The sequence below is a fragment of the Egretta garzetta genome, unplaced genomic scaffold (assembly GCF_000687185.1).
Source record: "Egretta garzetta isolate BGI_Z169 unplaced genomic scaffold, ASM68718v1 scaffold244, whole genome shotgun sequence".
Taxonomy (NCBI): domain Eukaryota; kingdom Metazoa; phylum Chordata; class Aves; order Pelecaniformes; family Ardeidae; genus Egretta; species Egretta garzetta.
Window position 1 is genome coordinate 481,964 of NW_009259532.1, and position 23,581 is coordinate 505,544.

General features: G+C 39.8%; 3 protein-coding genes across 3 annotated transcripts in view; 2 read left to right on the forward strand and 1 right to left on the reverse strand.

Moving 5' to 3' along the window:
* Nucleotides 1-9,507: 9,507 nt before the first annotated feature.
* The window catches only part of CUNH7orf25 (chromosome unknown C7orf25 homolog), a 17,841-nt gene continuing 3,767 nt past the window's right edge, over nucleotides 9,508-23,581 (forward strand). The window contains exons 1-2 of the mRNA XM_035893176.1: nucleotides 9,508-9,539; nucleotides 10,717-10,722. The gene's annotated coding sequence lies outside the window, so the exon portion shown is untranslated. The remainder of the gene's footprint in view (nucleotides 9,540-10,716; nucleotides 10,723-23,581) is intronic.
* Nucleotides 10,841-12,671, reverse strand: MRPL32 (mitochondrial ribosomal protein L32). Its single transcript, XM_009637625.2, has 3 exons — nucleotides 12,482-12,671; nucleotides 12,054-12,235; nucleotides 10,841-11,445 (listed from the first exon to the last, which is right to left on the reverse strand). The coding sequence occupies exons 1-3, from the start codon at nucleotides 12,603-12,605 to the stop codon at nucleotides 11,191-11,193; spliced, it is 561 nt and encodes a 186-aa protein (XP_009635920.1). The 5' UTR covers nucleotides 12,606-12,671; the 3' UTR covers nucleotides 10,841-11,190.
* Nucleotides 12,904-21,024, forward strand: PSMA2 (proteasome 20S subunit alpha 2). The gene is made up of 8 exons (XM_009637626.2): nucleotides 12,904-13,031; nucleotides 15,917-15,993; nucleotides 16,634-16,766; nucleotides 17,170-17,292; nucleotides 17,691-17,772; nucleotides 18,841-18,914; nucleotides 19,377-19,434; nucleotides 19,517-21,024. Exons 1-8 carry the CDS (start codon nucleotides 12,991-12,993, stop codon nucleotides 19,631-19,633), a joined length of 705 nt encoding a protein of 234 aa, XP_009635921.1. The 5' UTR covers nucleotides 12,904-12,990; the 3' UTR covers nucleotides 19,634-21,024.

A 23,581-nucleotide genomic window follows, 5' to 3' on the forward strand; every position in this document is an offset into this window, starting at 1 on the left:
ATTTACGGATGGAGTGGGAGCAGGTTCTAGATAGTAACTGAATTTAGCTGTGACATTTCATTTCATAGTGAAACAAGTTTTTTTTTTTGCTATGAAAATGCTCACATGCTCCCCTAAACTCTTGCCAGTTTAATTACACCTTCAATAATTCAGTCAGTAGTTGCTCAATCTTCCTACTTAAATTATGAAGAAGAGTGAAAAAACCCGCAGCTGAGCATGAGATGGAGCACTCTAGGAATGCAGCTAGGGTTGGGCATGCACAACATCTGGGAAGGCAAGTCCTGGAGCGATTCTCCATCTGAGCCTAATCTCACGTCTCCGAACACACAGGATTTCCTTTCTTCCCTCCCTGCTTCCCTCCCTCTCTGCTTTTATGTTTTTCCTCCTTATTAACACTTCCCATCACCTTTCCTGAACCAAGCTTTTGGGTGTCCTTGTGGATTCCCCAGTAAAATGACTGTCTTTTTCTATGCTGAATGGAAATGTCAGGTCCCAAACACACTTCAAGGCAAGACCTCAGAGGAACAAGAAGAGGTTTGTTTTGAGGAGCTAGGGAAGAGCATAAGGTATCTCGAACTTCAGTGGGGGAAAAGATAAGGGTTTCATACACTAGCTAAAGACGGAAAAGAGAAACCCTTAGAAGACAATATGTGAAGAAGGAACATCTAACAGATGGGTCAGAGACATGGGAATAGTGAAACAAAGCTGATGATAGCTTCACTGAGACAAAGGAACATGGGAAGCAAGAGGGAGAATGGATTTGGGATTATAGATGAAATGGCAGAAAGGAAGTAAAATGGCACTTTTTAATGATATCATTAACTATCCTTACCGAGGCTTTCTTTCAGCTGCTAAATTTGCATATATGCTTTCCATATTGATCCATATTTCTGGTTATTAACTTGTGACAAGGTCATCCATTTGAAAAGAATTTCTGAACAAGGCAATGAAGTAATTAATTTCTCTGTTAGAGAACTTGTTTAGTGAATAACAGTACTTAATATTTTAAGACAATTTTCCCCTACTTAGAAGACTACATGGAATATGTGTGAATAAGTAGCAGAAAAAACCTTGCCCCTCAAGGAAAGTGGTGGGCTAATTAAAGCACTTCTCATACCCTGATACAATATTAAAAAACTAATTAATTACAAAATGTGGCTTTCTGCTGGCTTTGAGAAAACCAGTGCATAAATTAAGTGAAAGGTATTGCAGCCAGATACACTACATGGCAAGCGAATCAAAACCATGCTGGTTATCCACAACTGGTGGTGGTCCACAGCTAACAACACTTGTTCTCTGTGCATGACCCTGTGAGATCAATGAACTTACAAGATCTTGGCACTTATGATGAGATCTCTGCTTTCCCTATAGAGTACCAGCACTGAGTACTCTCCAGCTGTTCATTCCCCTTCCCCCTCCATACACATTTCCATACTGCTGCTTTTCTGATAATCCCCCATGGCCTCGGGACTTCCTCTGTAGCTAAAATAAGATACAAAGCCATATTAGTCTCAGCATAATGAGTGATGCATCAGGCCTCTGCTTCTATATGCTGCCACTGTCTTTCCAGCTGATCAGAAACAGAAAAAATTGGATACACATATCTCTGGGTGAGCAAATGGAGGATCCTCCTCAGCACGAGCTCTTCATTGTTATCAGTGTTACGTCTTGCTGCCGCTGGAGCTGTGCAGACACAAAGCATTCTTTTGTAGGAGCTGAATATCACAAAAGCACAATGTCCTTTTCTTTAAAGGAAAATACAAACTGGAAAGAAGAAGTCAACAAGCTACAGAGAGTCCTCCATGTTTATTGACTATCTTGGGGACTGAACGCTGAAAGTAATTTGCACCAAGTTGTTCACCAGTTCTTCAGCTTTGGCTCAGCATTTTGCTTTACTGGAAAATGACTGAGGAAGAGAGAAGGAATTGTGCCAGTTTAGGATTTCAAACTTAAAATGGAGGAAGCCTGAGAATACTCCTTAAATTCTGCCCTGCATGAATTCATTTATTGCAAAACGTGGAGGGGCTAATGCAGAGCCTGGCAGTAGGTTGGCTGCAAATATGGAACCATGCTTATCCCCACCTACACTGCTTAGATCAATAGTTTACCAAAGATGAAAGTAGCCCCAAGGCCATATGCAGAATACAGGAGGAAGGTACTAAAAAAATTGGGCTGCATAAAATGTAAGATCTTCTTTTAAGAAAGATGTCCAACAGTTAGTGTTTTCTTAAAATCTTAACTGAGGAAAATAAGTGAATAGGTTGGGAAATCACAAGGCATGCCAAAGCTATGCATGTTTTGGCAGTGGGATAAGCAGCACAGGGAAGTCCACCATGGCCAGCTTATAATGCAAATGTCTAAATATTCAGGCACTGCAGCAAGAATTGCCTCGTGGATGGAGTCCAGGAAAGCAGAGCACCAAGCAGTCCATGGAAAACAATAGCTGGCAGTTCCTCCAGCAAGAGCAAGACTAAAGTTGGTGCCTGGCCTGTCAAACATTCCCCATACTTCTGTCTATTTCACCAGTGGAAGAACTAGGGTACATGACAAGTAGCTTAAGTTTAAAAATCTCTCCAGTAAGGGCAGAAAGAGTGGGTAAGGGAGAATTGCTTTCTGTTGCACTCTGTCCCAATCTCGGCACAGATCCAAGAATGTGTAATGCAAGCCTGCTGTGGATGATGGTGGTTGATGGGTGACAAAGAGGCGCTGCAAGGTTCAACCGCCTTTGGCTAGGGACTGCCCCCCGCTGCCTCCTGCCTCCTCAGGACCCAAAGAGGTGAGATAGTCCATGCTTCCTTTGACCACGCAGTATGGCAGAATCTGCCCCTTACCGTTTAGGGGCCACAGTGCGTGGCACAGTCAGGAAAACACACAGACCAGACACAGGCACAGGCCTGCTGCAGATGGCTGCATACAGCCAAACCAAGATGTGGTTTGTGCCATATCCATGAGGCTTTGTACTTGCTTGATGTTCCCCTGCAATCACCGGGAATGATTATTTGCCACAACTACTCCTCTGAGACCGTCAGTGCAGAGCTGCTGATAATGCTTTTGCACAGGTCAGCGATGCTGTGTTGTGTAGCCTAGAGAGAGGGAAAAGATGCTTTCTGTAATGGGCACACTGCATCTAGTGGCATGAGTGTGAAGAGCCTGAGAAATGGGCTATAAGCATGGTTATTTCTATAGAGGGGACCTCTCCAGCCTTCCTCAGAAGCTGAAGTGGGCACAGTGCCCCGTAGCCAACATTTTGAAAACAGGCTTTGCAAGCAACACCCAGTTCCATGTGAAACTCGTTTCCCTATTGAATATGCCCATGTCTGCATTCTGGTGATCTTCAGAACGTAGATGGCTTAGGAAAAATGATTCCTGACAGAGCTCCATGGGAGTGTCATGAGATTGGTATTATCCCTGTTTTGTAGACAGAAAAGAGAGGCACAGAGAGACAGGGACAAATTTCTCCAATTATTGGCAATATATGCACTAAAGACCTTGGCTTTTGGTAACCACTTAAGGGAAGATGCTCACTGGTGAACTGTTAATGTCTATTGCTTGACCAAAGTAATCATGAATTTACTTTTGAAGTAGGGGCCTTGTAACTCACATTTTTCTTACAGGTTTTTCTGCTGCTGGCTCTACATTAGTGAGATCTACTTGTGGTCACGATTAACACCAACTGCAGACATGTAAGAGGAATTCTGTTGGGACACGGATCTAGTATGCACAACAAGTAGCCTGTCTGACAATGCTCTCTACAGCTTTGAATTCAGCAAGGAACTTTCATCTTTTTATTTTTTACCTCCATAGGCTGGGAAAACTAGGCAAACATTCATCACTGGTCATCACTTTTTCATTTCAGGTTTAACTTTGGAAAGAAAGGAATCTTGCTTAAAGTCTCAGATTCTTCTTTGTATTTCTCAGACGAAAATGTGGCTATAAGATCTGTCAAAGAAGGATGTTGTGTCCTTTTTTCTGCTCCTTCAAGTGCTATGTTCCTGATACAGATAGCACTCTTGAAAATTGTATTAACAAGGCCAATGTCTGTGCTCTTGGGAAGATACAGTCGTTGCAATCAGGGTCATTATAACATCAATAAACTGAAAAGAATTAAATTACTTTTGATCAAGACTCCCTATTCTCAATCAATTGCCTGTTGAATCTGATATAACCTATGCAACAGATTCAGGGATCCCAGCATCTGCCAAATCAGCAGGATGAGGAAGGTACACTCTGGTGGCTTGAAAGCAAAGTGCATCTCTTCGATCGGAAAGGGAAAAAAATGATTGCAAATTCTCTTCCTTTGTATTTTTCAGCATGAAGTGTCTCAGAGAAAAAATGGTTTCTTTGAGAAGTGAACTAAACCAATTCTTTTGTGCATTGGTACTGCTAGTTTTGCTGGTAAATGACTGCTAGATCTTATATTCTTGGGGTTTTTTTTCAAACAGTTTAATTACCTGTATTGTTTTGGTTGTTTTGTTTTGGTTTTTTTTCTATTAGACAGAATGTCTTCTATATAGCAGATAAAGTGTTAGACAGAATGTCTTCTATATGGCAGATAAAGAAGGCACCTTATTCCTAAACCAAAGGAATCTGATCTGTGGAGGAGAAATCTTTTATTTCTAGGACTACATTTATTTTTAGATTCATACATTTAAAAATTCCTGGGGACAGATTCTGCCATTGTTGTCCAGCTGAGTCATACTCTTATAAATAACCCCACTGCACAGAATAGCTTTTCTTTTAGGGTAAGATACTCTTCTGCAAGTGAAAGGAGAAAAAAAGAAGGCATCATTTAGTAATAAATCAGATTTCCACCTTATCTAAAGAGCTCTGGATTAAGCCCCTCATGGGCCTACATCCTAACAAATGTTTAGATATATAGTATCTTTGCAGCAGTTTACTTCATCAAAACAGAAACCTAGCTAGATTAATGGCCACCACAAGTGATAATGGTTGTTATTCCCTAGCCTGTGGCACAGCAGAGAATATGACAGGTTGCTAATCTGCAAATAGCTTCAGTTCCTTCCTCTGCCACTGACTGAGGGAGCAATTTCGAGGAATTCACTTGCCCTTTCCGCAACTCAGTTTGCCACCAGCCAAGTAGGAATCGCGCCATTTAGCTTCCCATATAAATTGCTAGCATGGAAGTGATGCACGATGGAGTGGCATTTGCTATGCCATCCGTTTCTGCAGTGCCACACACACACAAGTCCTCTGCAGTTACTCATTCACTTGCACAACATAGGTACGTTTCTTGCAGTAACTCCTATTGTACTCCTCATATTACATACACAGCAACAGGATGCCTCGGACTTCTACAAACTTGCCAATGATTTTCGACCCTTCCTCCATTCCTTTTTCATAGTAACTTTGTGGTAATCTACTCTGTACTGGACAAAAAAATCTGAGAAGGATTCATCTGGGGCAAGAGAAACTCAAATGTCTTAGCATTCTCCTGAACTCCTAAAAGATTACATTCTTTGTTCATAAATGACCTTATCTAAAGGACTGTGGCAGAGCTGGACTCATGGGCTCTTGTGATGTATCATGATGGGTGTTGGTAACTGACAGGCTTAATTTTTATTTCCTTAATTTCAATAAAAAAACCACTTACATGATCTCATTAAGTGACTTCGTAACACAACAGCTTGATGGCTTTACAGCCTGCCTCTCCATCACTTGGAATTACAATTTCCTTTAAAATAAATCCTACTGAAATCAACGGCTTCTTGAAGATCAAGGTATCATTTATCTTGTTTAAGAGTGACAGAATTATATAAGATATCTTTAATTGGACTGAATCTTGATGTTATTCTTCAAAACACCTTAGATGCTTTGCTTGATCTGATTAAGACTGAGTAGGAACTTCTGAACCCAATATATTTAGAACAAACCTTTACCTATAGGACTGGTCTGTCAGTTTTGAGCCTTAAACTACTCAGTATAGTCCCTTTAAAACCACTGTTCTTTGTACTTAATAATAATCCCAGATTATAAAATGAAACATACAACTTTCCAATCGCCTGTTCAAAATCCTTAGTTCATTGCAAGTAGTTCACATAATGTGCTCTAGAGCTACACCATAATGGAAAATAGAGCTGTAAGCCATATTTCTAGACAAGCCGATGAGCCTGCATGGCGGGGCTGGGAATAGGAACAGCATTAGTATACCTTGGGAACGGATGTAAAAGCTATGTCAGCTGTGTAAGTATGGACTGATTGTCCTTCCTACACCATGACACACACTGCATTTAATGTGCCTATTCCTCCTGAGCCTTGTGAGCTGGTCCCAGATTTAGGACACGTAAAGGATTAATCAAGCTTATACGCAGGACGTGTCAGACAGATAATTTCTATATGCTTATGTAGTGAGAACAACTCCATCAGAACCATCTTGTATAGAGAAGACTCTGTGCCCTTTCAAGAAACCCAAGGAAACAGTCATCTGCTTGTGTATTTGGATGGTCAGGACACACTAAGTATGTCCCAAATTTTCAAAATCATAGGATTGGTTTAAAAGGTATGACACTTGAGAAAATAATAATATAGGATTGGTTTTCTGCCTAGTGATTTTCCAAATCTTTGCTTCTTCATCTTTGACCCACCATCTTAGAACCAGGAAATCTGCTTAATCTAAAAAAACAACAAACAAAAAAACCCAAAAAACAAACCAACAAACAAACCCAAACCCCCACATGATCCAGAAGTGAGGCTTTAGAGAAAACCCTGCCAAATATTGTACATTGACAACTCCACAAAAGCTTTTGTTTGGGGTCTTCAGTTTCGCTTTTCATAAGTTTGTCCAGCACATGCAATGTGAAATCAATCCTATACCCTTTTTTCTAAAAATGTATATTGTCCTCAACCAGGGGAAACTGAAATATAGAACATTCGAAAGAAATTCACGTATCAACTGTTTAGACTCAATTTACTACATTAATCAAATACAATCTTCTTTTTCAGCCGTAAACCCAGTCTTGTTGGTATCCAGCAGTAGTTTCACAGGTACATACTCTGGATTAAATATATATATACTTGCATACATCCGTATGTTCAGGGTTTCAGTACATGGGATCAAACTCTACCTTGAATTATACTCCACTGACTTCAACAGAATTTCCTAGGAATATACATAGAGTAGGCAAAACTAGATCCATCACTGCTGCACAGCCTACTTCCTTCTCATTCCTTCCATTGGTTTTCCTCCCGTTTGGCCCCATTCTTCAAGTCTTTGTCAGGTTAAGACTCAGTCAAATTATTTGGAAACAACTTGCATTGTTCAATGCTCATTCACTGTATAAATTACACAAACACAGTCATGTGAGGTAAAAGAAGAATTTTTGCTATTATCTTATTTAAATATTAATTAACAAATAAGTTCTAAAGATACAGGCACCTTATCACTTGTGTGATTGCAAAACATATTAAAACTTCGATGGAGCACACAATCCTTCTTTTCCCTTCTGCGCAACTAATATTCAATTAAGCGCCACATTGGTTTTCTTTTCTTTCCACGTTGTGTCTGCTGTTTGCAAATTGATCCTTATAACTCTACAAATTCAAGGCATTTGCAGGACTTTCTAGCTGCATAAATAAAATGCCAACTAACTGAATATACTAGGCATACAAAGAAACATAGAAAGCCATCTGTAATTAAGAGGCATAAAAAGAGCTCCACTATCTCGTTAGGGAAAAATAGTAAGTCCAACTGCAATTTCAAGTAATCCACCCAGCAAAGAGCAGAAGTGCATAAATACACACAAAAGCCAGCGCATTAGTTCTAGTATGGATCTAATTAAATTTAGTCGTAACAATGAATTGCAATATATTGGTTTCTGTCTCATAACAACTATTGCATTTTTCTTCACACTTAGCAACTTTAGTCTTTTTGCAGATCTTTTGCTTACACAGGTGCAAATTTCTTGAATCTGACACTGTTTCCTATCTCACTAGTGATTTTTGGCTTTTGTTTTACACTTACCAGAAAGCTACACTCCTCTGCCACCTAGTGCTTTAAAGAAGTATATTTTATATCCACTGCCAGCTCTTAGTGGCATAGTGTGTCCAACAGAAGAGATGAGGACTGTGCAGAAACCTTTTATTAAAATTTCCTTACTAAATGGGATATTAAAGAGAAACTTGGTTTATCAACCTCTACGGATATCGTAACTGATCAGTGCCAGAGATCACCTCTATCTCTACAGATCACAATATGATACAAAATAATTTACCACCTTGCATCCTTGTGGTTTAGGACATTACATCATCTTCCTGGTTCTTTCTAATGTAAAATAAAAATAATTTTTACGTAAAATTCTTATAGAAGAAAAACATAATCAAACATAACATGTATTTAATCATATGAAAAAGAATGACTTTTTCAACTACTAGCAGACACCCAATGTATCAAAGTGATATTCCCCTGAGGCACATAATTTTTGGTTTTAAATGGGTCCTGGAGTATAGCATTTGTAACAACCACCTTGCTTTTTATTAGTTTTAATGTATGTTGTTTTGAAAAGTGTATGTTTATATATCAGCTCTATTGCAATTTATATTTCATTCAAAATTACATATAAACAGGGCTTATTTCAAGTAACAGACTATGGCACATGTTTTAGAGGAATCACAGAATTTTTTTATTTTTATTTTTTTAAAAAGTAATGGAGCTTCATATTGTCAGTGTTAATAAAATGAAGCTACGGAAGTGAGCTTTCTTTTACTCTTCTTTTGAAGGAAAAGTCATTCAAACTAAACTGTTCTGACTCTCACTTAAGATAATTTCTTTTTTGGAAAACTGGTACTGTATCAATTGTATATATGAATCTTCAATATTTGACAGTTGTTTCCAATTTTAGAGACCATGAATAGCAGATATTTTAATTACTTTTTTTCCTCTCCACATTGCTCAGAAACCACTATAAAACATAATCAAGCACCTCCTCTTGCCTGGATTGCACAAATGCAGTACTAACATAAGCAGTATGGCTGGGAAGTGAATCGTTACCTAACTGTGACCTGCCAAGTGTCTTAAAACATCTAGTGTTGGCACAGCCTAACTTCAATCATGTTTCACAAGAACTCTATTTGTAAAGCATCTCCATTGCTTCACTGATACTATAATTCAATAAACTAATGCAATATGCTGTCAATTATAATTATTATTCAATTAGCAGAAACCACATGTCCTGTCAGGTTTAGAGAAAAAGTCTTTTTTTTTTTTTTTTTTTTTTAAATAATACCTCTGTGTTTCTGAGAAATTAACCCATGACTTTCAACATCCCAGGCTAATTTAGCTTATTTCTCTACAGAAACTTTGTCAAAAATGCAAATATATAAAAAGCAACTAAGACAGTAATTGGCCCTATAACACGTGAACAAAGAAGCAAAAAAACCCCACCTCACCCTAAAACACATACACACCTTCCCCTTGGGACAAGGTATCTGTCTTACTGCTTGGCTAATCGCACCTCTGATATGTCAGTCTCATCCCATGCAGCTCTGTCAAAAGTAAGCCTTCCGCTCTGCAGCCTGCTTGCCGCCTTTCACTGGCTTCAGTTCTGAATAAGTGAAAAACAGATTCAACTGGAATAAATCCCATTTGGACAAATCAAAAAAGAACTTATCTTATTTGCTTGGATACTGTCAACTAAATGGCATCAATTCACACTTATCAGCTTTCATTATTCCCTTAGACTATAGAGGAAATGTAACATCTCCACTAACATCTGTTCCTACCAGTTATCTTTCAGAACATGGCATCCAGGGTGAGGAAAGCACAAGTGAAGTGTTACAGCATACGCAAGCCCACTCTGTAAGCAGGCATAACTGGCTCAGCCATGTACAAAGGCTGTTCTGGAAAGCACGGTCCTGTGTCCTCCACTTTCATACTCCTACTGTATACATTGACACCTTTCTGACCCTGACACGAGCCAAGCTACAGGGGGGTACCCACTAAAAACCAAGCTGCAGAAAGCCAGGGAACAGTCCTCTGTCACCATAGCTCCCCGAAACAGGATGACACAGGAACAGGTGCACTCGCCAAGGGAACACAGGGGCAACCTAGCCAGGGTTAGGGGCAGGCTTGCATTTTTTGGCATAAATAGCTATTAGACTGCCTGAGCCGTAATATCAAACAGTACCCTCTGTATATTGAAATCCCAACCGAAAACTGAAAACAGTCTTAATCTTAAAGGCAACAGTGCTACTGTGTGGCTAAAACCGAAGCAAAAATCCACAGCTAGGTGCTGGAACTGCACCACTGAAGAGTACCAATGGGCAGCAGAGGGCAGAGCTGTTCCCGCTGCTCTTTGTGGTCTTCCAAGCACACAGTGAACACCCAGCCTACTTAATGGCAATGGCCACAAAGAATCGGCTTTGAGCCTTGCCAAATTTACAGCTTTCCAGTCATTACATTTCAATTCGTTATTTCACTCAAGAAATCAGGTGCACTTTGAAGGGAAAATAAAGGCTTTCCATATCCCTTTAAGACAGAAAACTACTGTGTATACTGAAAACAGCAGAAACACTTAACCTTCAATCTGGTACAGAAAAAGTGCAACTACATGGCAATCACTATTTTGCTCAAAAACAGGAATATCACTAAGTATCTCAAACAGTAGCATTGTGGAGAGACCCAGGCAGATTCTGTAAAGAGCCATGGAAATAAACAGGTAACTGAATCTTTCCTTGTAAGTATCTTTTGTATCTAAACAACACCGGGTTCCAACTTTTTTTCCTTTTTGTTTTTCTTTTTTTTTTTTTTCCTCCTCCAAAAGAGTGGCAGCCAAAAACAGAAAGCAGATTTCCCTGGGAAACTTAACATACTTTATTTTTCACCTGTGAATGTTTTCGCTTTGTTAAAAAAAATGTTATTTACAAAACCAGCATAAAATATTAGCATACAAATTATTCAGTGTACTGTATGCAGAGGTCCAAACCCAAAATAGATCATAATTTCTCTTTAATTGTTGACTGCTATGATGTATCACTAAGAAGCATTTCCCACTGCGTGCTACAGAAACAGCACCAGACTGCAAAACCATATGGCGTGACATGCAATTCAAGTAGGCTTCCCAAAAGTTCATAGGTTTTCTGTATCAGCAGTGAGTGAACAAAATGAGGAAAACATTCTTGAAAATCATGATCTTTCTTGCTGTAGCAACTGGTTTTGTTCGCATTAGTTCTATAGCATCAATTCTGAACAAACCAAGATGGACGCTTCCTGGCTCTTTCAATGATCCGCTTGCCTTCATCTTTTTCTGTGGGCTTTTCTCCATCATAAAGGACAACAGTCTCTACAGTTGGAGCATTAAGTGGTCCTCCTTCCTTTTTATGCATTTCCATCCGTATCAGTCGAGTTTCTGCTTTGACCTTTGCATAACAATAGCCACAAAGGACGTGTTTCTGTTTCAAGTTTCCACACTCGGGACAAACATCCACATTCCTCTAAAAAAGGCAATGGAAAATAGGAAATTTTGTAATTTTAACAACAGCAACAAAAGAAACAGGGAACAATCACAAACCACTAAAAATATTAAATGAAATGCCAGAAAAATTCAATTGCCTTTTCAAAATTTATTTTCTATGTAAAATCATTTTTCTGTAATGTATCGCTATGCCAAATGCTTACTACTAAAAATAGCCTATGAAGTCCATACCTGAATCATTATGCCTACTGATATTTAGAAGACTACAGACCTATCAACTCAATTAGATGCAGAGAAACTATAGACCTTTTTCCATTTATACTAGCTGTTTAGCTAATTCACATTTTGTTGGCTTGCACCTAAACCGTCACTGTTTATTTAACCACAGATGACTGTCACATGATGAATACACTTTTTACAAAGTATTTTAAAGATTATAATGTCTTTTAGACTTACTTATAAACAAATTTCAGAAAGCTTTTTCAGCCAATATTGACCACTACGATTCTCTAAAATAAGTGAGATGAAAAATGATTGGTGTAACTCTTACTCCAGCATGCTTGTTTGCCATTAACAAAATTACTTGTGGTGAATAAGGTGGCAAGCCCGTGGAAACTTGGTTATTACCTTTACTTTTATAAGCTTATTGGGATTTCTTCGCCTGCAGCGGTTCACTTCAATGGTGCGCCTTTTCTTTGGCGCTGCCATCCACAAGATGCTCTCTAACAGGCTTGGCGCCTCGTTACTTTCGCTAGTGTCGTTTACTGGTTGTGGAATTAAAGCTGGAGCTTGGACAGCTAGTGCTGGTCCTGAAGGAAAAAGAAAAGGTAGTTCATTAAAGCCAAGCCCCATTTTCGCGTGCAGCCGAGGAAATACAAGGCCGCTACCGGTACCCCCAAAGCGAGGAGGTAAAAGGCCAGCGGCGCCTCCCGCCCCGTTCCCTCACCGTCCCCGGGGCTGCGCGCTCTCCTGCTCCAGCCCCCTCCGTCAGCAGTTCAGCGGTAAAAATGAGTCCCGCAGCCCCGATGCCGAGAGGAGAATAGGCCGGTACCTACCCCAGGGCGGGCTCTGGCCCCCGGAAAAACCCGGCAAGAGGCCGCGCTCCAGCCGCCCCCAGCAGCGCTGAAGGAGACCGCGGAGCCGCGGCAGCGGAGAGAAGACCACCACCAGAGCCGCCATATCCCCAGACAGACCCACCAAGGCCTCAGAGGAGTGGGAGGCGGTCGCTCGCCCGAGGGCTCACTACGCATGCGCATCCGTCGCTGAGCCTTCTGGGAAACCGAGTGCCCTGAATTTCACAGCATAACGGGGGCGGCGACCAGGACTCCAGGAGGATTGTGCAGGGAGCGGGGAGCTCGAAGACTTCAACTCCCAGCATGCCTCACTGCGTGCCTCTCCGCCAATCGCGTCTCTCGCGGACCCGGCGCTCCTTCCCGGCATGCTCCCCCATCCACCACCTCCTCGCCAATCAGCGCGCCAGCTGGGTTCTCGTGCAGGAAGCGGGAGGAGCGACTGCACCTGCGCAGAGGGAGCTGGTGAGGGGAGTGGAGGGGTTGGTTCCAAAATGGCGGAGCGCGGCTACAGCTTCTCCCTCACTACATTCAGGTACTCGGGGGGAGAGGGCTGCAGGCCTGGGCTCCCGGCGGGCAGGCCGGCGGGCGAGGGGGAGGACGGCGCGCAGTCTACGCGGAGCGGTCTTCCGGCGGCGGTACAGGACGGAGTGGGGACTTTGCAGAGTCATCGCGTCCTCGGCGGGTCCGCGGAGCCGGGCCTGCGAGCGCCGAGGGGGTGGACCGGGGCAGAAGGGGTGGGCATGGGCAAGGCGACGGGGATCAGGCCGTTTCGCCTTCGCCCGAGGAGGGCACACAGAGCTGCCAGGAGCCTTGGTGAGCTGAACGGCTGCAGGCGCGGCTGGGGATAGAGGCAGGGGCTGAGGTGGGAGTCCCGGCTCCTACCTGATTTCTCTTGGTGATCTCGGGCCGAAGCGCAGTTGCTGCTTATGTCTTCTCCCGTTGCTGTAAGGTAGGGTCACTGTGGGGCCAACCTAAGGCCTGTCTCGTCACTGGTGCTGCCTCACAGCGAGTGCTTGGTAAAAGGGTTTAGCAAATTTAGGGTCATCCCCCCTGCCCACGCACGCGCTTCAAGTAGTGATTCTGAGCTAACTGGAAATGCGTGATGATAGCTGAGCTATGGTATCTTGAGAGCTTGCTTCAAAACAAACTTTGTACATGTGGGAATGAAGGAAGCCTTAGATGAGTTTCAGATAGTTTATTTCCCTTCCTGCTGTACTTTGCAGGCTGTGGTCTTGTGCTTTGTGTGATGAGCAGCTTAGATGTACAGCTTAGATATGCACAGAATGAAGATGCTATTGGAGTGGTATCTGTTAAAGTGTTCCTCTAATACGTACACTTAAGATTAATTCAGAGAAAATGAAATTACTTTCCTTTTTTTTTTTTTAAATGAAATTATTAAGCTATCTAGAATGATGCATATAAAAAGAAAACCTCAATGCAAGAATCTTTGTGCTGCTTTTGGTAAAGTGTCCTCTTAATCTCGGAGGAGAGTAATGCTGTGTAATTGCAAAGTAGGTTACTAAAGACTTGTTGCAGTTAAGCAAATGAAGCAGTTCACAATCTAAAACTAGGAAAAGAATCTTCCTAGTGGATGGATGCAGCCAAACATGCCTGCTTTACTCATGTGGGTTGAATTCTTTATTAGCAATAGGAAATGGTGTCCTATGTGCTCTGAAACCTAATGCCATTTGATTTCCTACTCACGCAGAAGAGAATACACCTACTTATGCTTTCCCTTATTCACCTGCTCCTTGTACTGAGTATTATTTATTTTAGTTTGAGCTTACTTTTTAAATATTTTAATTGCTGGCATAGGAAACTATTGTCCAGGTTTGTTAGTATTTTGTAGCAGAGAAGCTAGAATTGTTACTTTGTTACTTTTATACACTGTTTACTCGTGTATAAGTAACCACACTAATTGATTTTTCCTTGCTTTGTTTTTTTAACTCCTCTAAGCACTGAGTTACATAACTTTCTATTTTACTTCTGCATCTGTTAAAACAGCAGTGTCTGAAATACAGCCCAGAGAATAGATCCCATTTGCAAAATCACTTGTCCAATGAGTGACTGGCTCTGTGTTGTCCTTTTCCCTGGGAATCAAGAATGGACCCCTTGATCTCCCTCATTCTGGATGAGTTACTTTGTCAGCCTGACACCTGCTGCTCTGTTCTGATAATGCTGCATCCATTACCAGAAGGACATGGATCATTAAAATAAAATGCAGGAATACCTGGGGATGGAATGGGAGCTGTTTCTACCTTGTGCCATTGACCTGATGTGTGTTTATAAGTCAAAAAGAGTAGCTGTATTTTGCTCGTACCTTTTAGCAGTGAAACATCAGCATCTTAAACTTCTGCAAACCACATGTATGATGGCATTTCAGTAGAAAGTCATGATGCACTTTGAAGATTTTTCCCACTGAATGGAATACTTACTTAAACTGGTATAAAGTTGGAGAACGGACTTGTCCTCCTTCAGCCTGCATCCCAGTCACTGCTCCCTGTCCAAGACGTGTTAGCTTTCATCAGAGTTGTAGGCAGGTGCTGCGTGAGTATCCCAGCAGTGCTGTACAGCAGTGAGTTCTGCGCTGAACCAGTCCAGTTCTTTTAGAAGCGGTTATGAATCTTCAGACTTATGGTTTTGGGGCTTTTTTGTTTTGGTTTTTTGTTTGTTTTTTTTTTTAATTCTGATTAGAATATGCTGGTGCTAGGTGTAAAGAGGTGTCCTGGTTTCAGCTGGTATAGAGTCAGTTTTCTTCCTAGTAGCTGGCGTAGCGCTGTGTTTTGGTTGTAGGATGAGAAGAATGTTGATAACACCTATGTTTTAGTTGTTGCTAAGTAGTGCTTAGATTAGTCAAGGACTTCTCAGCTTCCCATGCTCTGCCAGGTGCACAAGGAGCTCGGAGCGGACACAGCCAGGACAGCTGACTCCAACTGGCCAAAGAGCTATTCCATACCGTATGATGTCATGCTTAGTATATAAACTGGGAGGAGTTAGCTGGGGGGCAGTGATCGCTGCTCGGGGACAGGCTGGGCATTGGTCAGTGGATGGTGAGCAATTGCATTGTGCATCACTTGTTTTGTATAGTCTGTGATGCATTATTGTTATTATTATTTATTATTATCATTTATTGTTTATTATTATAATTATTATTTATTATTATTTTCCTCTACTGTCTTACTAAACTGTCTTTATCTCAACCCATGGGGTTTACTTTTTTTTTTTCCCCCAGTTCTCTCCCCCATCCCACTGGGGCTGCAGGGGGAGAATGAGCGAGCAGCTGCATGATGCTTTGTTGCAAACTGGGGTTAAACAACAACAAGAGGCTTAAAAAAGCAAGTTAACATCAGATTGTTGTAGGAAAGATTTCAGACTATCAGAATTATGTTAGGCTTACTTTTGCGTTTTCCTTTTTAGTCCTTCTGGAAAGCTTGTTCAGATTGAATATGCTTTGGCTGCAGTGGCTGCAGGAGCTCCATCGGTTGGGATTAAAGGTATGTTCAGAAGTTAACTACTTTAGTGAAGGATTCAGGATTCTGAGTATCATTTGAGAGAACTAAAATAGTTTGGACTGTGCACTGGGTCTTTCTTCATCTTGCATTCTGTTACATATTTTATTTTTCTTTCAGTGTATTTTCACATGTTTTAGTGGGTTTAATACTTCCTTTTTTTTTTTTTTTTTTTCTGCAACTCAGTAATTGTTTATAAAGAACAAAGGGGAGCATAGAGCTCCATGCTAGGAGAAGAAAATTGCTTGGTTGATTTTGGAGACACTCAGCTGGTAGAAGCAGACATCTGGGATTTTTTGAGTGTTCCTGTCTCTTAAGTAAATAACTGCAGCTGTGTGTTGATACATATAGAAATGACACAAAAAGTTACTTTAACTGCTCAATTACTATGTGCTTTAGAATCTTTAGAATGGGATTATGGGAGTTGTATGATTATTTAAAATGAGAAACGATGTGTTGGGTGGATTTGTCAAAGTATCTCTGTTTAACATGATTGTAAACTTGAAGGTTTTTTTAAAAAAGGAAGGAGCAAAATTCTTTGCAGTGTGATAAACTTATTCTGTGTTTTGACTACTTTCCATACTTTCATTTTAATTAAAAAAAAAAAAATCTTGTTCCTTTCCAGCTGCAAATGGAGTGGTGTTGGCAACTGAGAAGAAACAGAAATCCATTCTTTACGATGAAAGGAGTGTCCACAAAGTAGAACCAATTACCAAACACATAGGTTTAGTGTACAGCGGTATGGGTCCAGATTACAGGTATTAAAAAATTTTGTCCGGTCACCATTTAGATGCATTTTATACAAGAACTGTAAGAAACAGATAGAAATCAGCTGTTTCTTTCTAAGTGTTTGGCATAATATTGTATTGTATTACACTGTATAGGAAATCCACTAAGTTCTTAATATATTCAATACCTTATCAAATAACCTTCTATCTAAAGAATGAGTGGGATATGAACAGCAGTATAATTCAACCTTAGTTTCAGTTTAAGTGTTTCAGAAATTACTTGGTTGATAAAGATAATCCAGCACAGTCTGTATGTTTTCTTACATATGTTATGCCAGGTGTATAACTCCTTAGCATAATGTTTGTTAGGAATTTTCAGTTCTAGTTGTAGCAACTAGTTGGAATTTGTTTGACATACTAATTTTGTTTTTAGAGTACTTGTGCACAGAGCTCGGAAGCTGGCCCAGCAATATTACTTGGTTTATCATGAGCCCATTCCAACAGCTCAGCTAGTACAGAGAATCGCTTCTGTGATGCAGGAATACACGCAATCTGGGTATGTGGTTTTCTGAATGTTGAAGTTGCTTAGAAAGATTATGTTGTTTAAATGTAAGGAGGGACAACTACCTGGTGATTGAATTTTTTGCATCAAAAAGGCAGTTAGTTTTTCAGTGGAGAATGTCCACAGAAAGTAGGCTGGGGGGAGGAGCACTGACTGGCAGCAGGTGAGATAGGATCTTCGTATCTTGCAAACAAACATCTCGGACAAGGCAGCATGCTTTTGTTTTTGTACTGTTGGTTGAGTAGTCATTCCTGACCACAGCTCTGGGCTGGTGGGAAGCGTTTGGGGGAAGGTTAACACATCCAAAATAATTTAGTCACGTTTGGCTTTCACTAAATAAATTTCATGTATCAACTGTGATTTTTTTAGTTTGTTTTTCTTTTTGCTTGTAGTGGTGTTCGTCCGTTTGGTGTATCGCTGCTAATATGTGGCTGGAATGAAGGGCGGCCCTATTTATTTCAGTCGGATCCATCTGTAAGTATATTACTTTTGTAAATTCTACTGCTTCTGTAAAACATGTAAAAGTTTATATATGCTCATGAAATACTTTCTGTGATGAGAAGAATGCAGAGCTAGAACAAAAGATCCCTTAACATAGCTTCAGAAGTCAGTGAGCCATTTTAGCAAGTGCCTGGGTCATTCTGTGCCTACATGTTGCTGCACTGCTTGAGGGATGGCAGCTGTTTTTGAGGGAGATCACCATCCCTTTTCATGCCTTCCCACCTAGTTGGTAGTGCCAGCAAGAGTGGCATTCTGCAGCAGGCACCAGGAAAATAAAATTGACTGCTTATGCTGCTCAAATAGTTGTTCCCTAAACTGGATGGAAGTTAAGCCAAAATCTGTTGCATTGTGAAATGTAATGCATATGCTTTAGTATTTAATGATAGTGGTTAAGTGAGTTTATTTGCTGTGTTTGCACTGCACTTCCGAAAACCTGCCCTTTGATGTACATGTGAGTTGTAATACTTTACTTAAAAAGAAAAATGTGGTCACTATAGCGACCATTGATAAGCTTCAGAAATTTTAATTACTATCTGATGCTCAAATGTAAAAAGCAAAATGCAGATGCCTTGTGTTAAGGCAGCTTGACAGAGGTGTAACTGCTGATGGTCTTCATGCCAGAGGAGAGACTAGAAGTGATGGCTAAATATCCTATTAGTAGTTAAGATAAATCAGATGGCTGATTTACAACAAGAGGAATATATGAAGTGAACCTCAGGAAAGATCTGTGTTCATCTTCAAGGGCAAACATACTACTTCTGTTTAAGAAATCCCAAATCAAAACTATGCTAATGACTTACTAAGTTGATCTTTCAAAGTAGTGGGAGGATGAAAATAGGTGGGGCCCTATGCAAATGTTTTGTACATTTTCACAGCATATGTTTCCATATCAAATTATTTGACTGTGATCCAAAATAGTCTTCTATATTCTCAGAACATTCAGTATTTTCGTAATTGCTTCTGTACTTTTTACCAAGTAATTGAATATGTCATGTTTGACTAAGTTACACAAAACAATTCAATAGATCGTTGCTTTTACAGGGAGCTTACTTTGCGTGGAAAGCAACAGCGATGGGAAAAAATTATGTCAATGGCAAGACATTCCTGGAGAAAAGGTAATGTATTTCATACTTTTCTGAAAGGACGCGATCTGGTTTTTTTTCAGGTTCCATGTAAAACGGACAGATAAAAAATGCACACTTCTAGATTATCAGAACAAAGTTTTAAAATACTTAAGATATGATGCTTCCAGTTTACTTATTTACACATGCACAGGGAAATTTGCTTTATTTAAACTCCAACTTTTGTGTTTATGGATAATTATTTCAGTGCAATAAACATTATATTCAACATATTTGCAGAAATACCATTCTGTATAGTGTCAGTAGGAAAAGTAGTGATTATTTTTTTTTTTTTTTACAAATAATAACTTTGACTACTAATATCATAGTGCTCACAAGTAATAGTTGTATGAGAAATAGGAAGATTTTAGTAGTATTTGGATTTTTAGAGACACCAGGATTATTAGGATTTGGAAAGATCTTTGTCCCATGCTGAAATACATGAACTTCTTACAGATACAATGAAGATTTGGAGCTTGAAGATGCCATTCATACAGCTATCTTAACACTAAAGGTTAGCAAAATATTTAAGAAATAAATTTTTTACTGTTATGACATCATTGATACGATTAATTGAACTATCTTTTCTTTAATAGGAGAGCTTTGAAGGGCAAATGACAGAAGACAACATTGAAGTTGGCATCTGTAATGAAGCTGGGTTTAGGAGGCTTACTCCAACTGAGGTTAAGGACTACTTGGCAGCAATAGCCTAGTAGAAACCAAGCAAGACTGTGTGATTCACACAAAGGTCTTTTTAATTTTGGCTACTTAAATGTTTTTGTTTGCAGTTTTTGCATACTTATTTCTACATGGTTTGTCTGAAAGATTTTTTAAATATCATGGGTGCAAATGCAACAGTCCTAATATTGTAATACATGGAATCTTAATACAGGTAGTTCTTTCCCTTGATACACGAAATCTTTGTACACAAAGTACTGTACAAAATGTAAAGTTATAATGACAGCTTGAAAAAGGCAAAGGAATAAAATTTGAAGGCCACTGTTTTGGGGGAAGGTGTCTGTGTGTCTTTTTAATCATAGCTTGTTTATCTGCCTAAAGCTGAGATTTCAGGATCTTTATCGATTTTTATCTTTATCAGAAATTTCCACATACGTATCAGCCACGATCAACTCAAGTTGGACCTTCTTTTAAATAATTTAAATTCTGAGCAGGCAGGATTCTTTTCTTCACTTTGGAATGTTGTTTAAATGTTAAGTAACTTCCAAAAATGGTTTTATCTGGTGTAAAAGATCATGTACTTTCACAAAGAGGCAGAACAGTCTTCCATTTCAGGTGTGAATTGTGATCTACTTGGGAATCTCAGTTCTTGACCCTCTTGGTCTTTGTGTCTTAAGAACTTGTTTTCTATTACTTGTGTTATTTTTGCAGCCCTAGAAATTGCACTTTTTCAGCCCTGAAATATTGTTAGAAATAAGGGAAGTAATAACTTACTGAAAACTAAATGCCTTTATATCACCATCAGTAAAAATCAACAGGATTTACAAAGCAAAATGAGAATGTAATGTAATTACTTTATCCCTTGAATTGTGCTAAAGTATTTTCCAACTTGCAAGATCAACTGTAAAGGTGCAGTAATGAAAAGAGAATTTATGCATCACAACTTTTACAGGTGCAGAACTAGATGCTTGAATATTACTGTGTGGGTGTATGCGTCAACACATTTGTAACATGTATAGAGTCATTCAGATTATATAGAAACAAAATTTACCACAAAAGAAATAGGATAAAAATACGTACTTTTTTTCAGCAGAAATAATATGGTCTGCAGCCATTTAAGTTACCATTTGCAGATTTTATGGGTATTTTTTTAAGCAGTCTGATTGTTAAAAGTGTTAATAATGAACTGGGAGCGATAGCTGGATCTCTGCTTGTACGTAAGGCTAAGCACATATGGGAGCAGCCTGACAGGTTATGTGTTAGCCAGCCATAACTAATGAAGAAAATACAAAGTCTGAGTTAGTCTGCAGAAAGCAGTGTATAAACTAATTGATCTGTTCTTTCCAATGTCTGTCTTCTGATGTTTTATGTTATCATTAGGTAAATAAGAATTTCTGAAGCATGCCATTAATGAAATTTTGTTTCCCAATGTCAGAAATAAAAGCTGTGTCCAAACAGTTCATTAAGACTTACTCCAGATCACTTTTTGAGTAATTTACTCTGGAAAAAAAAAAAAAATCCATGCTCTGATTATTCTTCTAGAGAAAGTGAACAGCTAGGACCTGAAACTGGAGGCTTTATGTTGCTACATCTTCAATTTAGAATATTTATACATATTCATTCAGCTTTCTAATGTTATATAGATATTTAAAGGAGATTTCTATATGAAAAAATGCAGGTGGGTACTTCAGAAAATGGCTAGCATGAACTGCAGTAGCTTAGTTGCTTCCTGCATAAGAAACAGTTGATTAGCAAACACCCTATGAAGGGTACTTGAAACCAAAGCAAGTTTCAAATAAATCATGCTGTCTCACTCCCAAGATGGTAACAATGGGACAAACAAAAAATTGTTTTAAGGTTTGAGGGAATGTGCTTTGTGGATTTGGGTTTGTTTGATTGTTTTTTAAATAACTGAACAACTTTCAACTGTAGAATTTTACTAATTTTACAGCTGGTTAAGGGAAGTGAAAAAAGAGGGTCTTCCATAATAATTTAAATGCAGTAACTGTTCCGTGCACTGCACAGAAACTGTTGTGCCCTGAGTAAGGGAAGTGCTTTCCTTCAGATACCTGATAACTGGTATAAATATTGAGGGCGTTTTGCTCACTTCCCCCCACCCCATTAGGAGGACAATCATTGCCACACACGGGGTATTTTTACTGAAGCGTGTACTTCAGAAGTGGTGTTGGGTTTACTTCATGTCATTACGGACCAACATTGTAAATGGGTGGCAACGTGAAGTTAGTACGCTTGTCAGATGTTCTGCATGTCATCTTGTACCAGGCTGCCCCAGTCAGTGCTTGTAGGAAGGTCAACTGTTTGAATTGTTAGAATGTGTGGTTTATTATTAAATGGTGGTACCTCTTTAGCTTGGGAACAAATAGAAGTCTGCCTTGAGAAAGACGAGAATGCTGCCACTAGGCTATCTTAGCACCTTACATTAGTACATAGTCTCCTTTTATGACAAAAAGCTTCAAAATTATGACCAGTTTTAACTTCCCTGTGAGAGTCCTTTCCTCAGGCTGTCTCTCTAAGGGATGATTTCATAGCCCCGTCATCATTTCTGTGGTAATATTTAATTGCTCCACACTTTGTGTGAAACAAGAGGGGTAGGTCTATACCACAGTCTAATGGTTTATTGTCAGTCAATCATTCTGATGTGCCACCAAGTTGGTAGGTGAGCAAGACAGTTTTTACAGTGTTAAGAAATGAGTCCTAAAGCTCCCTGATATACTTAAGCCCTACAGAGAATCAAAGGTCATGGGATGTGGTATAATTCGGAAAGAATATGCATAATATTTTGAACTTGGGCTTTATTTAGAGTATTAGATAATTTTCTTAGTGGTAGGCAGATAGACCTTGATACTACGCTGTTCTAAGGGGGAAGGTGGTGTAATTTGGAGTGAGTGATTTTTTGCGGGTTTGTTTTGGTTTGTTTTTTTTTTTAAACTGCTTAATTCTACACGAAAGAAAATCATTGCTGTACTCAGGACTGCATGGCTAGAATAGTAACTAAGTTTTACTTAAAGGGAACCTTTAAACCATAGGGAACTAATTTACATCTTTTTCCATTCGAAGTCCTTGGAATTTAAGGAAACAGTAATTTTGAGAGGTATTTCTCTAATAAAATCACTTCAGGAGTGAGAGATCCTAATGCAATGGAGTAGCAAATTACATGGTGGTGGTGATGTTCAAAAAGTCTAATTGTTCTAGTTCTGTGGTATTGGCTTTGTTTATGTTTTGTAAAACATCTCACTTTATGAAGTGGGGTCAAGGGGGAATAAAGTGGCCAAACACTGTTTTTGTGAGAAATGACAAATTACAAGCTCGATTACTTAAGCTGACTGTAAAGTATGACTTTGCTCCGTTTATCTTGTTCCTAATGCAGTCATCTGAAAGAAGAAAAAGAGACACTGGTCACTTAGAGTAGGTGATGTTGTTGATTTGTGCGTCCTGGAAGATGAACTCAGGACAGCGTAACACAGAGAATTTCCTTGGTTTTTATTTAACTAGTAGGATTGGGGTGTGAAAAGAGTATCGCCATTTCATGAGGTTATGGTTCTAAGTAGGTTCCAATGTAATAGAAGATAGTGGTGGAGTAAACCCCTTACAACTTGCTTTGGCTTACTATAGCTTTGCAGAATCTTGTGAAATCACTTAGGGAAGACAAGGCACTCGCTGTAGGACCCAATGCATGGAGATGTCTCCTGCTTGGAAGCGGGTCTAATTCACGGCATGCAAGGAGGATGCTCGGTCGCGTTTAGCACCAAACGGTTTAGTAAGGCCTGGTTTTGTTACCTGAACTACATGGAGCTGTGATTACTTCTTCCCCGCCGAAGTTCAAGCCCAAGGCTGACTTGACTCTGGCCTTTCTCTCTTTGCTCATTAATAAAGGCCTTTCGGGATAAAATACCTATTTATTTGAGGGCCGCTGTCACTCTGACCGCAGGCAGGCCGGGAAGGAGAACCAGGCCGGGAGGGCT